The sequence below is a fragment of the Carcharhinus amblyrhynchos genome, chromosome 19, assembly GCF_965287045.1.
Source record: "Carcharhinus amblyrhynchos chromosome 19, sCarAmb.v2.hapA, whole genome shotgun sequence".
NCBI lineage: Eukaryota > Metazoa > Chordata > Chondrichthyes > Carcharhiniformes > Carcharhinidae > Carcharhinus > Carcharhinus amblyrhynchos.
The window spans coordinates 32,353,487-32,371,805 of NC_137342.1; the positions used below are offsets into that span (position 1 = coordinate 32,353,487).

The 18,319-nt window shown below is 44.1% G+C and overlaps 1 protein-coding gene across 2 annotated transcripts; it reads left to right on the top strand.

Annotated features, from left to right (window-relative positions):
• Positions 1 to 305: 305 nt before the first annotated feature.
• On the top strand, positions 306 to 17,870 carry miox (myo-inositol oxygenase). Of its 2 annotated transcripts, XM_080207517.1 has the most exons (10): positions 306 to 423; positions 1,631 to 1,723; positions 4,463 to 4,543; positions 7,571 to 7,733; positions 8,872 to 8,939; positions 10,492 to 10,601; positions 13,425 to 13,492; positions 16,015 to 16,064; positions 16,609 to 16,721; positions 17,321 to 17,870. In XM_080207517.1, exons 1-10 carry the CDS (start codon positions 376 to 378, stop codon positions 17,427 to 17,429), a joined length of 903 nt encoding a protein of 300 aa, XP_080063643.1. In that variant the 5' UTR covers positions 306 to 375; the 3' UTR covers positions 17,430 to 17,870. The 2 variants fall into 2 exon arrangements, with proteins under 2 accessions (XP_080063643.1, XP_080063644.1); XM_080207518.1 differs by lacking the exon at positions 1,631 to 1,723 and having other exon boundaries at positions 361 to 423.
• The last annotated feature ends 449 nt before the right edge of the window (positions 17,871 to 18,319 follow it).

Sequence of the window (18,319 nt, forward strand, 5' to 3'; positions counted from 1 at the left end):
CCCATTCCCGTAGACAGAGAGTGGGCTCAAGATCCCATCCTTAAATTTTCATTGATTCTCACCTCCTGATTTCATGAAGTTTATATCTGAAAACTTTTTTCCACATGCAGACAGATACATACACACAGGTCAAGGTGCTAAAGCTGTATCTGTGTAGAATGCAGTTGGATGTGCGATCATTAATCAAGTAAATGAGCTATGAGGTGAAAGTGGTATGGGGATAATTAATAAACCACCCCTAGAATAATTAACTCACAATATCTCTTTAGTGTAATGAAGAGTAAAAAGGTCACATTGTTGTCTCTGAACATTGACCTATCCCCATCCAACAGAGAGCTACTTAACCGTGTGAGATCAAGCTTAGACACCCACATAATGAGCAGTGCCAAGAGTGTGTCCCAGGCGGTGAGACAACCCCAGATGGTGAGTCTGTCCAAAGAAAACAGAACTTTGAAGCTTATGGTAAAGATACTGTGGATAGAGAGAGAGAGAGAGAAAGACAGGCTGACAGAGACAGGGAGAGACGGAGAAAGAAAATGTGATAGGGGAGAGAGAGAGACAGGAAAATAGAAATTCAGAGGAAAAAAAGACAGTCCTAACTCTGTGTGAGATTGAGGGTGAGTCCTGGGATCTGTCACTCTCCATGCTCTCTCTGGCAGTCTGTGTCTCATTAATCCTAACTTTCTCTGCCAGTCTCATTCTCTTGCTCCACCTCGCATTCTCTCTCATTCTCCCTCTTTCTCCTCCTCATCTCTAGCTCTGTTCTGTCTCTCAATTCCTCTCTCATGTTCCCCCATCTCTTGCTCCGTCACTCTCTTGCTGTCTCTCACAATGTCTTTCTCAATCCCTGCCTTCTTTCAGTCTCTTCTTATTTCTCCCCCTTATTCCCAATTTCTGACATTTCTAGCTTCAGAACTGTGCTGAGAATTTATGATGTTGGAATCAAGTGAGGCTAGAAGCTAGTGCAACAAGTGAGCAAAGATCGAGTGAGGCTTGGGTCAGGTAGGATTGAGTGAGGATCAAGAAAAGATTGGGCAGGAATAAAATGAGGCTGGAATCAAGCAAGGATTGGATAGGGAATTGACTACCAGGGCTCACACCCCATTATTATTAATGTTCTATGACTAGGGGACAGTACAGATGGTTGGGAAGGGACTATACATGGAAAAATTGAACATTGCTCTCTCATATCTGATTCCCCCGCTGGGCCTTCCTTGGTCTGTTTTTTTAATCCCAGCTATTTTGAGCTTTGGCATAACTCATTTTCCAACTGAGAGTTTATCCTATAAATGATGGCCCCACTTGTTCCACAGACTGTGCAAGGTAGATAATGAATGCTCCACATTGTAGGATCAATCAAGAGTTAAGATTGTTACAAACACCAGGGATTTTCAAACAGTGGTTCCTGTCTGTGTCAGATATATTTCCATGGCTATTATCCCTCAGAAATATCACTAAAAACAGGTTATCTGGTAATTTATCAGTCTGTTGTTTGTGAGATCCTATTATCACATTAACTAGTGACTCATCTCCAAAATTCTTTCAATGTTAGCTGTTTTCTGAGAGTTATGATCAGGTGTGAGATAAAAAAATCTTTCTTTTGGACCCAGTAACTAGCTGTTCATTTCAGAATTTAAAGCCAGCCAACCCCTCGGGGCAGGAGTGCAACCAGACTGCAGCTCAGATCTACAATGAGGAGAAGATCGCATACAGGAACTTCCAGGTGAGTCACAATATCATGACAGGTGGCATTGGGGCAGAGACCAGTACCGGGGGATGGGGTGGGGGGGTGGTGGAGGTACAATACACAGGGAGAAAGAACAGTTCCTGAAAAAAATAGTATAGGTTTGAGCAGAGCAGTACCAGGGAGTGCAGAGCAGTACCAATGGGTTGGGGAAAAGAGGAAAAAAGGTACCGCAGTGGGGTGGAGCAGGAGTGCAGAGCAGTATTCCAGAGGAGAGATCAATACTGAGGTAGGAGTGCGGGAATACCAGGTTGGGGGCAAGAACAGAGCAGTATCTAAAGGTTGAGAGCAGTCCTTGGCTGTGCTTGGGGTTGAGAGGGGGTGGTTAATGGAGGTGGTAGGGCAGTATAGGAGTACGCAAGGAATGGGGAGACATTATTGGGCAGGGAGGGCCTCAATATCCCAAATCATCCAGATTACATGACTGTTTGAACCCACAATGAGAGCATTTGAATGGTCTGTCACCGGTGTAAACCCGTTGATGGGTCACCAGCTCCCCAGAGGCACTTCCCACAATCTGAGCAGTCAAATAGTCTCTCCCTCATATTAATTCGCTGGTGTGTCAGCAGGTTGGATGACTTAGTGAACTCCTTTCCACACTGGAAGCAGCTGAATAGTTTCCCCTGAGTGTACAGTGCTAATGTACAGAAAGTTGAGGTGAGTGCCTGAACTCAGTTCCTCAGTGAATGGTCTCTCATCACTGTGAATACATTGATGGGTCATCAGCTCCCTGGAATGTTGAAATCACTTCCCACCATCTGGGTATTTAAAAGTCAGTCATCTGCGTGAACTCACTGGTGTGCCAGCAGTTGAGGTGCATGAATAAACCCCTTCCCACACTCAGAACAGATGAAAGGTTTCTCTCCGGCATGATTGCATGATGAGTTGCCAGCTCACTTTATTTCCCCAAGTTCCCTAACATCCATGCCTTTCTCAACTGATGAGAAATATTCATTTAGGATCTCACGCAATCTCTTGCGGATCCACACATAGATGACCTTGTTGATCCTTAAGAGCCCTACTCTTTCTCTAGCTACCCTTTTGCCCTTTAGGTATTTGTAGAAACTCTTTGGATTCTCCTTTACTTTATCTGCCAAAGCAATTTCGTGTCCCCTTTTTGCCCTCCTGATATCTCTCTTAACTCTACTCCTACACTCTACTCTTCAAGGAATCCACTTGATTCCAACTGCCTAGGCATGTCATGTGCCTCCTACTTCTTCTTGACCAGGGCCTCAATATCCCAAGTCATCTAGGGCTCCCTACTTCTATCAGCCTTGCCCTTCACTCTAAAAGGAATGTGCTTACCCTGAACCCTGGTTAACACATTTTTGAAAGCGTCCCACTTACCAACTGTCATTTTGCCTGCCAACAGACTTTCCCAATCAACTTTTGAAAGATTCTGTCTAATACCATCAAAATTGCCCTTGTCCCAGTTTAGAATTTTAACCTTTGGACCAGACCTATCATTCTCCATAGCTATCTTAAAACTAATGGAATTATGATCACTGGTCCCAAAGTGACCACTCACTAACACTTCCTTATTCCCCAAGAAGAGGTCAAGTTTTACCTCCAGTCTCAGGCCATCCACATACTGAATGAGAAATTCCTCCTGAATATACTTTACAATTTCTCTCCATCCAAGCTCCTAATACTATGGCTGTACCAGTCAAAATCCCTACTATTACCACCCTATTTTTCTTGGAGCTATTTGTAATCTCCTTACTTATTTGCTCCTCAATTTCCTGCTATTTGGGGGCCTATCAAAATGATCTCCCTCTTCTTATTTCTCAGTTCTACCCATATAGATTCAGTGAGTGAACACTCAGAAATATTCCCTCTCAGTGCTGCCATGATGTTTTCCCAATTCAAAAATGCAACTCCACCTTCTCTCTTACCTCCTGTTCTATCTTTCCTATAGCATCTGTACCCCAGAACATTGAGCTGCCAGCACTGTCCCTCCTGAAGCCGTGTTTCAGTATAATATCCAAATCCCATGTACCCATCCATGCCCTGAGTTCACCTGCCTTGCTTGTCAGGCTTCTTGCATTGAATTAAGTGATGTTTAATCTGGAATTCCCTTGCTCTCTGCCTTACTTTGCCTGACCTGTCTAGTACCAGGATTGCTGACACCACCTTTACTATTTAATGTGCTCTCTTTAACTTCTGTGCTGTCCTCAACCTTCACTTCTGCCTCCCAACTGCTTTGGGTCCCCCTCCCTTGCCAAACTAGTTCAGCATCCCTCCCCCAAGTGGCTCTTGCAAATCTCCCCACCAGGATATTAGTCCCTCCCCCTCCAGTTCAGGTGTAACCCATCCCTCTTAAACCGGTCACCCCTGCCCCAGAAGAGATCCCAATGATCCTAAATCTAAATCTAAATTGAATATGGATTTGCAATGTTTAAGAGGCATCTTGACAGGTACAAGAATAGGCAGAGAATAGAGGGCTATGGCGTAGAGACAAAAGGTCTTTAGTTTAGAAAGATGTCATGTGTAGGTGCAGGCTTGCTGGACCAGAGGACCTGTTTCTGTGCTGTACTGTTTTTTGTTCTGACACTTGGGGAGAGCACTAGCAGGGGAGGACGAGAGCAGGACTGGATGTTGCACTGATGGTAGTTTGGGTTTCATATACACGTGGAAAGACACTGTAGGGATTAATGTTAATGCTCTGCCATGTGTAGAAGGAAATGTTTAATAAGTGTGCTGTTTGCTTTTGTTCAGTCTGGATTCCTCCAACAACGGGTATTGAACACATATCGACTGATGCACACTCATCAGACTGTGGAATTTGTTAAGGGAAAGGTGAGTGATTAATCCAAAGAGTCAGGATCTTGATCTCTGGGATCTCAGTCAATCTCTCTCAGAATATAATAATAAATTTATACAACACAGAAGGAAAACATTTGATGCATCATGCCGGTGCCAACTCTTTGATAAAGCTATCCTTAAATCTATGTCACCAACCCACTTGTCACAGTTACTCTTCATAAATTGTATCAAAATCCTTCATGGCTTTGAACGACACCTTAAAATCTCTGGTTAATTTTCTTTCTCCCCACATAACTGAAGCCCATTATCCTTGACATCCTTCCAGTGATAGCAGGATTTGAACCAGATACTTCAGCTGGGGTCTAACCAGAATTTTATAAATGGTTTGCATAAGGTTTTTGCTAATAGTCTAAGGATGTGGAGGTTAGGTGGATTAGCCATGGTAAATGTGTGAGGTTACGGGGATAAGACAGAGGGGAGGGCCTGGGTGGGCAGCTCCGCCCATTGAGCCTGTGCTGTGACTCAATGGGCTGAATGGCCTCTTTCAGCACTGTTGGGATCCTATGGTTCTATTTCTATGGTTGTAGCACTCTATTCTTCTATTAATAAAGTCAAGGATCCCATATGTTGTTTTTAAACAATCTTCTTAACTTGTCTTACCAGCAAAGATTTGTGTACATATACCCCCAGGTCTCTCAGCTCCTGGAACTTTTAAAATTGTACTCTCCTGTATTTAGTACACATTGCCTCTCCTCATTCGTCCAACCAAAATATATCACTTCACAATCCTCTGAATTAAATTTCATCCATGTGTCTGCTTATTTCATTTATGACCTCCTGAACTCTGTTACTATCCTTCTGTTTGTTTGCTAAATTTCTGAGGTTTATATCATCTGAAAACTTTGAAATTATGCTCTATGCATCTAAGTCCAGGCTATCAATATCTAACAGAAAGAGTATGTGCTGTTGCTAATCCCTGGAAGATCCACAATACACTTCTCCCCAGCCTCTCTGCTTTTTGTCCCTTACTCAATTTTGTATCTACACAGCTACTCTGCCTGTAATCCCATAGGCTTTGATTTTGCTAACAAATTATTATGTGGCACTTCATCAACCATGTTTTGAAAATCCACATACACATAAACCTTTCCTGTTCTATCTTTATAGAATTTGATCAAATCCGTCCTCGCTTTCATTTATTTGCCTACATTTTCCAAATGTTAATTAAGTTTGTCCTAAGCTATTGTCTCTAAACGTTTCCCCACAATTAATGTTAGGCAGACTGCTGGGTTTTATCCCACTGCCATTTTCTGAAAAAGGGTGTAATATTTGCAGTTCTTCAATCCTCTTGACACTAACGCCACATCCAAGGAAGATTGAGCCCAGAGGTGCTACAATTTCCATCCTTACTCCCTTCAGTTGCCGATTCAGATCAAGTGACTTTTCCACTTTGAGTACAGCCAGCCTTTTAAGTGTCTCCAGGATCCTCCTATTCAGTACTGCTGCAGCCTTCTCCTTTACTGCTGCATTGGCAACACCCTCTTTAGTGGAGACAAATGTAATTAATTACTACCTCAGTCACATCCTTTTCGATCCCTAATCAGTTCCATCTTTTTTTTACTATGGGGGCGATTCTCTCAAAAGTGCTGAATTGATGGGAAAACTATTCTAGATCATGACTGTTTTCTCTGTTTAACTTCACACCTGAATCTCCAAATCTGGCCAGTCTGATCGCTTGCCAGCCTGGGATCTCAGCAGTGCTGTCCCTCCAGCCCCCCACCACCTTCCGATTGCAGCCCCCACAGCAATTCCTGGGCCAGCCCTGACACCATTCCCCCCCCACCCCCTGCTGTCCAGGAGCACCCCCCATGTCCAGCCCAACCTCCCTCCCTCCCAGCAGTGGCGATTCCCCATCCCCCTCACCCCGACAGACCTCCCTCCCCCGCTGACCACCCCCCCCCCCCCCACCTCCATCCTGGGGTCAGATCCCCCCTGGCAGACCACTCTGCCCAACCTGCCCTGATTGTTGGCCTCCCTCCAGCCCAGAGTGGCATGCAGAGTGACAGCAGGATCCCCCCCACCCCCACTGATTGCCGCTAGGCCCTGCCCACAATGGGCCCTGCCCCAATAGATCACATCCCCTTGGCACTGCCCAATGGGCAGTGCGAAGGTGCTCCCTGGGCAGGGGCACTTTGCCCCTTGGGCAGTGCCAGGGGAGCAGAGGCTTGCACTGCCAGGGTGCCCATGCCCAGGGGGCACCACCCCCCATCACCCAACCTCCTGGGGGACTCCAGTTGCCTCCCTTCATTCCAGTGGGGTCTCTGCTAGTTCCCCAAATGTGGCGAGTTACTCTGAATCCTGCCGGAATGAAGTACTCCTGGTGGGGTGGGAGATTCAATCGGGACCGGTAAGTTCCTGATAATGAACTGCTAAACATATTTACAGTACATTAAAAAAAGATTCAAATGACTTACCTGTCTTCCCATTGGTTTCCAGCATCGTCTGGACTCTGACTGTTCTCTGGCTCTGGGAGATGTGCGTGCACTCACAGTACATGTGCAAATCCTGAATAAAAGCTGACAAAGCACATCTCCCAGCCTGACCTGCCAGAAAAACTGCAGGTTGTGATGGGAGAATTTCCCCCTATGTTTTTAAAAAGCCTTTGCATTCTCTTTTATGTTACTAATCTATCCTCATACACTCTCTGCACCCCACTTAACATGTCTAGCTTGTACCCAAACTATCATTTCTTTGAAGTCTTTCCATTCCTTGTTTGCTGTTTTGTCTGGCAGATTTTAATTCTAATCCAGATCCTTTATTAATCCATTGAAATTAACCGTCCTGTTTTTTTTTGTCACATTTGCTCTTTGATAGGAGGATCGTACTGAGGACTGACATTCTGCATGAGGGGCACTTGGGCAGGTGAAGGACTGGGCGAGGTGGTATTGTGGATGCTATGCCAGGTCTATATAGGTGGTTGGGTGACCTATTTAGCTGGTGTTTGAGTGACCAATTGAACTAATGGGTTGAATAACTGGTTCCCTATATCTCTGGTTGTAGATCTCTCAATGGGCCTCATGTTCACATGCTCAGATGGCAGTGATGGACGCTCTTCATGCGCTTGATCAGATGGTGGATGAATCTGACCCTGATGTGGATTTCCCAAACTCTTTCCATGCCTACCAAACAGCAGAGGAAATCAGGAAGGTCTATCCTGACATGGGTAATCTACGTAATTCTACGTAGGGAGAGGCTTCCAGTGATGAATGAAAAACACAGACAGACATGAACATACAAAGATAGAGACCGGCACATACAGAAACATAGAAGGAAAACACAAAAGGAGACATACACAGCCAGGTAGAGACACAAATAGACACAAATAGAAAGTCAAGGGGACAAACTTGGGGAGACACGCATACCTTGACTGTGAAAAGCAAGGATAAATATAACATTGAAAGTGACTCATTGTGGCTAAAGTTATAAAGGTTTATTACCAATGAAAACTAGATATATACAAACAAGGGCCTGGCAGAATGGAACATTCACTCCTCCTCAGCTCCAAATGAGGATCCCCTCTGGCACAGCACACAGGCTCTTGTACCCAATTGGCTCAGCTTTCTATGCTGCCACACCATAGGGTCTACATGATCACATGTCACTCAGGAATTGCCTCATTAAAGTGACCACACTAGCACAGGTAGGCACAAACTCACATAGAAATGAGTGAGTGAAATAAAAACAGAAAACGCTGGAAAAAATCAGCAGGTCTGGCAACATCTATGGAGAGAAAAACAGAATTAACATTTTGTGTCCTTGTGACTTCTTCAGAGCTGAAATGATTGGCTGTGTAGCTTCTGGAACATCATATGGTACAGGATTTTATGTTTGAAGCAGTGCAGCATTCCTTCAGTACTATCATATTAACTGCATTGTGCTTTCAGAGTACTGTTCCTGCGGTAATGCGGATTTATCAGTGGTGTGTGCCCTCTTATCAGTTTAGCACTCCCTCAGTAATATCCCTTGGACAATGAAGCACTCCTTCAGTAAGGTCCCTTTAACAGTGAAGCTATGTCTCAATACTGTCCTCCTGAAAGTGTAGCACTCCTTCAATACTGCTCCTCCATTGGCAATGCTCCTGCCCCTTCAATACTTCCCCTCTGACAATACAGCTCTCACTTGTACTCCAGCACCACCCACCCCCCACCGCCCCACCATTAGGCTCATCGGGGGTCCAGGTGTTGGAGAGTACATGTTGTTGAAGGGCAGAGGCTAGTCTTGGTTGATGAGAATCAGGAAGTTGTGCAGTTAATTGCTTATTCTATATCATGTTCCAGTTGATTTTTTTTAATGTTTTGTAGACTGGCTCCAGCTAGTTGGGCTGCTGCATGATGTTGGGAAAATCCTCACTCTCTGGGGGGAGCCACAGGTAAGGACAGGAATCCTGAGGGTGAAGAATATCTTGAGGAGATGGAGGAAATTGTGAGAAGGATCATTGTATGTAGCCCCTACCAATTATAGCTGCCACACACATCCTTGATGAACAATAGTTTATCAATTTATATTTTGATATTTTCATCTGACCTCTAGCATCCATAATCTTTTGGGGAGCAAGTTCCAGATACCCACTACAATTTGTGTGAAGATGTTCTTGCCACCACTCCTAAATGCTCCAGTTGTAATTTTAAGGTTATGTCACTTGTTCTGGAGCCCCCTGCCAGGGAGAATAGTTTCTCTCTTATCTCCCTATCAAATATTTTGATCATCTTAAGTATTTAAATTAGGTCATCCCATATTCATCCACTAAAGTCTCATCTAAAAATCTGCTGCCGTGTCCTAATTTGCAACATGTTGCATTCACACATCATCCCTCTTCCCTGGCTCAGGTCTGACCCCCAGATTCATACATACATTCAGACCTTGATCCCACCCAAATTCTTCAGCCTGCCATCCACCAGCACCCCACCACTGCCAAAATCACCCCTGACACTCAAACCCTGACCTCCTGATAGTCATAGAGCTTTACAACACAGTAAGAGGCCCTTCGGCTGATTGTGTCTACGCCAGCCATCAAATACCTATCTATTCTAATCTCATTCTGCAGCACTTGGCCTTCTATCCTATTGTTTTTCCTCAAATGTTGTGAGGATTCCCGTCTCTACCACCTTTACAGACAGTGAGTTCCAGATTTCCAGCACCCTCTGGGTGAAAATGTTTTTCCTAAAATCCCTCTAAATCTCCTGCTCCTTAAATCTGCATCCCCTGATTATTGACTTTTTTACTAAGGGGAAAAGTTTCTTTCAATTTCTGTCCATCATGATTTTATACACCTCAATTGTCCCCTTCAGTCTTCTCTGCTCTAAGGACAACAATTCCAGCCTAACCAGCCTCTCATCATAGCTGAAACACTCCAGTCCAGGCAACATTCTGGTGTATCTCCTCTGCACCCTTTCTAGTACAATCACATCCTTCCTAAAGTCGGGTGAGCAGAATTTCCCACAGTTCTCTAAATGCACCCTAACAAGCATTTCGTACAGCTCCATCATAACCTTCCTGCTCTTATATTCTATGCCTGGGCTAATAAAAGCAAGTATCACATATCACTTCTTAACAACCTTATCTACTTGTCCTGCTGCTTTCAGGGATCTTTGTACATGCACCCCAAGATCCCCCGATCCTCTGTACTTCCTAGCGTCCTGTCGTATATTCCCTTGCCTCGCTAGCCTTCCCAAAATGCGTCACCTCTCACTTTTCAGGGTTAAATTCCATTTGCCACTGTTCTGCCCATCTGGTCAGCCTGTCGATATCATCCTCTAAGGGTTTCCTCCTCGCTATTTAACACAGCATTAGTTTTCATGCCCAGGTCATTAAGCAATGATGATGTGACACTGCACAAGGAGTCTGTGCTGCAACATACCTTCTTGTTGGACTGTGAAATGTTGTTCATGTTCTCACTCACTGTGATCATTGTCTCTTTTCAGTGGTGTGTAGTTGGAGACACCTACCCCGTTGGATGCAGATTTCAGGATTCCATTGTTTACAGAGACTGTACATTCTCAGACAATCCTGACCTTAAGGACCCTAGATATAGGTAAGGAATTGCTTATTATGCTCAATCACTGTGAGCTCTCAGTGTCAAATCTCCTCGCCATTAAAATAAACCAAACAAATCTTAGGAGCTGTTATTTACCCCACTCTCTCCCCTTGATGGTCTTCAATTGATGCCTCTCTGGAACCATTTTTATTGATTTGTTCTTTAGCTGCATGGGAAACATTGTTTAGATCGGGATTACCCGATGGTTTCACCCTCTGATCTATTGCAGTGTACAAGAGGCTTTGAGAATCTACGTATAAGATTGTGATTGTCTCTAACTGCCTTCAGAATTTGCCAAGTGAGCCACCCAGCTGCCCCAAAACCACTGCAGTAAAGTCAAATCCACATAGACTTGTGCAGTTCAAGGAGGGGGCTTACCACCACTTGATTTGAGAGCTTTAGGAAAATCCTAAAGCTTTCTACAGGTATGTCAAGAATAAAAGATTGGTTAGGGCAAGATTAGGGCCAGTCAGAGACAGCAGTGGGAAGTTGTGCGTGGAGCCTGAAGAGATAGGAGAGGCACTGAATGAGTATTTTTTGTCAGTATTCACACAGGAAAAAGTCAGTGTAGTCGAGGAGAATACTGTGATACCAGTAGACTAGACGGGATTGAGGTAAATAAGGAGGAGGTGTTAGCAATTCTTGAGAGTATGAAAATAGATAAGTCCCCTGGGCCGGATGGGATGTACCCTAGGATTCTCTGGGAGGCTAGGGAGGAGATTGCAGAGCCTTTGGCTTTGATCTTCATGTCGTCATTGGCTACAGGTATAGTGCCGGAAGACTGGAGGATAGCAAATGTTGTCCCCTTGTTCAAGAAGGGGAGAAGAGACCTTCCTGGGAATTATAGACCAGTGAGCCTTACTTCTGTTGTGGGCAAAGTTTTGGAAAGAATTATAAGGGATAGGATTTATAATCACCTAGAGGGAAATAAATTGATTAGGGATAGTCAACACGGTTTTGTGAAGGGTAGGTCGTGCCTCACAAACCTTATCGAGTTTTCTGAAAAGGTGACCAAAGAGGTGGATAAGGGTAAGGCAGTTGACATGGTGTATATGGATTTTAGTAAAGTGTTTGATAAGGTTCCCCATGGTCGGCTACTGCAGAAAATGCAGATGCATGGGATTGAGGGTGATTTAGCAGTTTGGATCGGGAATTGGCTAGCTGATAGAAGACAGAGGGTGGTGGTTATGGGAAATATTCAACCTGGAGTTCAGTTACAAGTGGTGTACCTCAAGGATCTGTTTTGGGGCCACTGCTGTTTGTCATTTTTATAAATGACCTAGATGAGGGTGTAGAAGGATGGATTAGTAAATTTGCTGACGACACCAAAGTCGGAAGAGTTGTAGACAGTGAGGATGGATGTTACAGTTTGCAGAGGGACATAGATAAGCTGCAGAGCTGGGGTGAGAGGTGGCAGATGGAATTTAATACGGAAAAGTGTGAGGTGATTCACTTTGGTAAGAGTAACAGGAGTACAGAATATAGGGCTAATGGAAGGACTCTTAGTAGTGTTGACGAGCAGAGAATTAGCTCCCTGAAAGTTGGCACTCAGGTTGATAAGGTTGTAAAGAAGGCGTACGGTGTGTTAGCTTTTATTGGTAGAGGGATTGAATTTCAGAGCTGTGAGGTCATGTTGCAACTGTACAAAACTCTGGTGCGGCCGCACTTGGAGTATTGCGTACAGTTCTGGTCGCTGCATTATAAAAAAGATGTGGAGGCATTGGAAAGGGTGCAGAGGAGGTTTACCAGGATGTTGCCTGGTATGGTGGGAAGGTCTTATGAGGAAAGGCTGAGGGACTTGAGGTTATTTTCATTAAAGAGAAGAAGGTTACGAGGTGACCTAATTGAGGCATACAAGATGATCAAAGGATTGGATAGGGTGGACAGTGAGAGCCTTTTTCCTTGGATGGTGATGGCTAACATGAGGGGACATAGCTTTAAATTAAGGGGTGGTAGTTATAGGATGGATGTCAGAGGTAGGTTCTTTACTCAGAGGGTAGTAAGGGCGTGGAATGCCCTGCCTGCAGCAGTTGTGGACTCGCCAACTTTAAGGGCGTTCAAATGGTCAGTGGATAGGCATATGGGTAACATTGGAATAGTTTAGGTTAGAGGGTCATTAGATTGGTTCCACTGGTTGGCGCAACATCGAGGGCTGAAGGGCCTGTACTGCGCTGTAATGTTCTATGTTCTACCACCTTCTCAAGGGCAATTAGAGATGGGGAACAAATGCTAGCCTTGCCTGTGAAACCCACATCCCATGAAAGAATATGAACTTTAATCCTCTCTATCCTGACCTTTACCCTCACCAATTCTTGGGATCACCCCAGTGACACATCATCTGACTGTTCATCACTCCTTCATTGTCCTTATCTGTAGCTCAAAACTGTTTTGGAATTCCCTCTCTAAGCCTCTCCACCAATTAAGATGCTCATTAAACCTTACTTTTTTGACCATGGTTTGATTATGTTTCCTAATGTCTCCTTACATGGCTTCCTGTGTAGCTAATGAACAAAGGAATAAAAATGGTCCCAGAGGCAGGCATTGACTGAAGGCACACTTTTGGGGAGGGGGTGGAGTGAATAACACCTCGCAATGCTCTCAGCATGCAATAGTAGGACTGTCACCAGGAATGCACTTGAAGGTTGTTATTGGAAAATGACAGGAAATGTGCTGTGTGACATCTTCATGACATTCCTGTCTCTATTTGAGCAACATATTAAGCACCTGTCATTGTATTCAGGTGAAAATAGAGGATGTAAAGGTGTCAAACAGTGTTCAGTGTAGAATGTTCCCCTAATGATTTAATTATGTATTTTGCAGTTCGCTCTATGGGATGTACAAACCTAACTGTGGGCTGGATAATGTGTTGATGTCATGGGGACACGATGGTAAGCAGTGATGGGGAGTGTAATGCTGTGATTGAAGGGCGGAGATCTGTAAGGGAATGAAGGACTTGCTATACCATCTGAAAACAATGTGGAAAAAGACATTTGGTACACTGTTTGTACGGCACAGTAGCACAGTGGTTAGCACTGCTGCTTCACAGCTCCAGGGACCTGGATTTGATTCCTGGCTTGGATCAGTGTGTGTGTGGAATTTGCACATTCTCCTCACGTCTGTGTGGGTTTCCTCCGGGTGTTCCGGTTTCCTCCCACAGTCCAAAGATGTGCGGGTTAGGTTGATTGGCTATGCTAAAATTGCTCCTTAGTGTCCTGAGATGCGTAGGTTAGAGGGATTTGTGGGTAAATGTGGAGGGAAATGGGGCCTGGGTGGGATTGTGGTCAGTGCAGATGGGTCAGATGACCTTTGTCTGCACTGTAGAGTTTCTATGATTTCTCTGATTCTCTCTAAGAGTACAGTTGCAGAGTTACAGATCAGAGATTATGGGAGAATATACATTGATCCAGTGGCATTGATAGATTAATATTAAAATTATAAAATGTTTTGTACAGATAAACAATGAGTTTGTTCCCACTGTCAATGTATCAATTAGCAAGGATAACAGATTGAGAATCATCACCAGTCACTGAATCGGTAATAGAGACACAGACTGAAGATTATCACTGGAAGAATGGAGATAATGGTTAGGTTGTCACAGGCATATTACATCAAACAATTTATACATGAGAAGCTGCTAAGGGGGAGATCAACAACATTTAAAGAATTGGATAAGAATTTCAGAAAGAGTACAAAGATTGTTGGAGTATAATCATCTCAGTCCCAGGACATCACTGCAAGGAGTCCCTTAGGGTAGTGTCCTAGGCCCAATCATCTTCAGCTGCTTCATTAATGACCTTCCTTCCATCAAAAGGTCAGAAGTGGGAGTGTTCGCTGATGATTCCATTATGTTTAGTACCATTCGCAACCCATCAGATATCAAAGCAGTCTGTATTCATATGCAGCAAGACCTGGACAGCATTAAGACTTGGGCTGATAAATGGCAGGTAACATTCATGTCACACAAGAGGTAGGCAGTGACTATCTCCAACAAGAGAGAATCTAACCATCTCTCCATGACATTCGATGGCATTACCATTGCTGAATCCTCCATTTCAACATACTAGGGGTTACAATTGAGCAGAAACTTAATTGGACCAGCCATATAAATACTTTGGCTTCAAGGGCAGGTCAGAACCTGGGGATTCTGGAGAAAGTATCCCACTTCCTGACCTTGCAAAGCCTGTTCGCTATCTACAAAGCTCGAGTCAGGAGTGTGATGGAATACTTTCCACTTGCCTAGAACGATGCTGCTCCCATTCTCAAGAAACTTGACACCTTCCAGGACAAAGCAGCCCACTTGATCAGAATGCTATCCACCACATTAAAAACTCATTCCCTCCACCACCTTTGCACAATGGCTGCTGTATGTCCCATCTACAAGATGCACTGCAGTAGCTCACCAAGGTTCCTTTGGCAACAGCTTCTAAATTTGCAGCCTTCACCATGTAGAAAGACAAGGGCAGTAGGTGCATGGGAACGCCACCAATTGCAAATTTGTCTCCAAACCACACACTATTCTGACTTGGAACTATATTGCTGTTCCTTCACTGTTCTTGGGTCAAAATCTGGGAACTTCCTTTCTAACAGCATTACACCACACCACGTGGATTGCAGCAGTTCAAGAAGGTAGCTTACTGACATCTTCCTCAGGGCAAATAGGGATGGACAATTAATACTAGCTTAGCCAATGACACCACATTCCAGGCAAATAGTGCATTTCTTAAAAAAGTGTACATTGTGGGAGCCTCTATTGTCACTATTAATGGCACTAAATATGCAACATGCATGTAAAAGCGCTTGTTGCCACAGCAACCCAGATTCCTTCCGGAGCCAGCTGGATCAGATTACTGCCCACTGCCTGGGGTTCAGTCATCATTTGGGCTGGTGCATATTCAGGACCTGCCTCCTTTCTTTAACTGTAATGGCAATTGCGACACTGTGGGTCAGACCTATATTCAGGCAGAAAATTGAAGAAAATTGCTGCAGTTGGGGGCAAGGGTCATCACAAGTACAATGGGCCGAAAGGCAGCTTCCACTGTTGTTAATTCTCAGAGCTAACTTGAATGGGTCAGAAGGTAGTCATTAATCTCTGGTTGGGACTGATTACTGGTGTTGAACTCAAATGGGGCTGAATTTTGGACAGATCCTGTTTATGCTAAGACTGAACAGATAATTACTAAACGAAAATGAGCTTGTGCAAGTTGGGTTTGGCTCCAAAGCCTCTCTCAGCAGCACCGCAGTCTCATACTGCCACAAATCACTTGGTTAATGTGCAGTGTCTGCAGGAGACTGAGGAACTGGATAAAACAAATGAAACAAAAAAAAATTCTCTTTAAATCTTGTGAAAAATGATAAACTGAAGCTAACACGGGCTACTTACTGAAATTTAACTTTCACCTTTCTCTTGTAGAATATCTGTACAATGTGTTGAAAACTAATGGGTGTACACTCCCTGAAGAGGTAATTTTGAATGAATTTTGTATTTCTTCTCTGAGCAGAAGTCAAGGTCAATGAGTCAGATGGTCACTGTACTCTAAGAACTGCATTACCTGCGGTGACAATGCCAGGTTACCTCTGGCTCATTGAGTAATGTATCTATCTCGCTCAGTAAGTCATGGGTTCAAGTCTTATTCCAGGGACTGAACAAATAATCCAGACTGACACTTCAGACAGCAGTCAGAGTGTTGCAGTGCCAGAAAGGCAGTACTGCAAGCACACCATATCAGAAGGGCAGCACTACCTGAGCACTGCAATTTCAGAAGGGCAGTACCATGGCATATCATATTGTTGGTGGGCAATAATGCCTGAGCGCCACAATGTTGCGCAGGCAGAATTGCAGGGGCACCAGGTAAAGGGACAGAGCCTTTGTTCTCTCAGCTGAGCAGAGCAAATTACAGAGAGGATGCATGTTTCTGTCTATATGTATTTATCTGTGTGCATGTGTAGTCACATGTTTGTCTTTTTGTGCTCATGTCACTGTCATATGTTTGTGTGTCTGATGCAGGGACTATTCATGATCCGCTTTCATTCATTCTATCCCTGGCACACAGAGGGAGATTACATGCATCTCTGCAGCAACAAAGACTTGAACATGCTTCAGTGGGTTAAAGAATTCAAGTAAGTTCATTAAAAATGCGAGGATCATTCTAATTGGCATTCTGTGAATCTGATCCTTTTGAAGTTTTAGCAAGGCTTTTAATCCTGTGCTGTACAATTAATGCTCTGTAACAGTAGAATAGGGAACAGGAGAAACATTGAAGCTGGATTGAAAATTAGCTAAATGAAACAGGGCTGTGCCAACACAAGGAATCAATGTGGAAAGCACTGAGGCCATTAGGGAGTGTCTCTATGGTCAGTGCTGGAGAGTGTTACCATACGAATGTCATTGGATTCACTCTGATATTGCTCAGATGAAACACAAAGGGATTGGACACATCATGTGACAATTTTCAACTGGTGTTTAAAGTGGAGAATCTCGGTGCCAATGAGTCAAGGGAGTAGAAGTAAACAGCAAGAATAGAAACTAACTGGGTCAGGATGACATGGAAGGGTCGATGATGGGGGCATGACAGCAGGGCAGGATCCATGATTGGGGCAGGACAGCGGGGGAGGATCTGTGATGGGGCAAGATGGCAGGGAGGGTCTGTGATGGGACAGCTTGTTTTCCATGTTGCAATGCCTTCTGCTAGCCTAAACAAGCCCTTCTATGCCTGCAGCAAGTTTGATCTGTATACCAAGTGTGATGACATGCCCAATGTGAAGGAATTGCAGCCCTACTATCAGCAACTGATTGATAAGTATTGTCCAGGGAAACTCTGCTGGTAACCAGTGGAACACAATCAAACTCACCTCAACGCCTCAATCTCAGATCAACAGCACCCTTCAGAAGTGGAACAAAATTGGTGACTTTCTGTGAAACAGTTACTTCCCCTCAATAAAATACTGACCACGTGGAGCATGATGTACCAGCCCTGGATTCTAAACATTCAGGTCAAGAGCCATTGGTTTAGTCTGAGTGTGAGCTCCATGGCTCAGACTCACGTTCTAATCTCAGCCAGCTCCTTATAATTTCCTGATTGTTTTCCATCTCATCTGTGCACTTGTGATCCAGCTTGGGAAAGTTGTTCACTACTGTTGTACCGGGGGTGACTCATATCCAGTAACAGCAACTCTACCTTTCTAGACACCACTGTTCCACAATCAAATCTGACACAGACTTTCTGGAAGCAATTGAGACTTGAAGTAAAATCATACAATTTCAGAAAATGTGAAATGTTTTATTTCTTTGAAAATTAGGATTTACTGGTTATAGTGAAGGACTTGGGTAAACTGTGTGGTAACATACCCCACTGTGCCTCACACAAATATACCAACTTCAATTAGTCTAAATAGACAGGAGAGGAAGGTGCCCCTGTTGACACAGTGCCAACTGTTCAGACAGTGGGGGTACATCTGAGACTGTTTCAGGAACATCTGCTTGGAATCTGTTGTGTCCAGTATCAGAATGACTTCAGACAGAAATAAGTGGTTACATGAAGGCTCGGACGGAATTGGGCTCTTTCAGTGTAAATAATGAGGTGTCAGTGAGAGTAAGATGCAAACAGACAGGGAACAAGATTTAGAGTAGAATAATCAGTAGTGGGTGGGATTGTGGAGAATAAGTAATTCAGATCATAGGCAGAACAGTTTGTTAATCAGCAGCTGCAATTTGACAG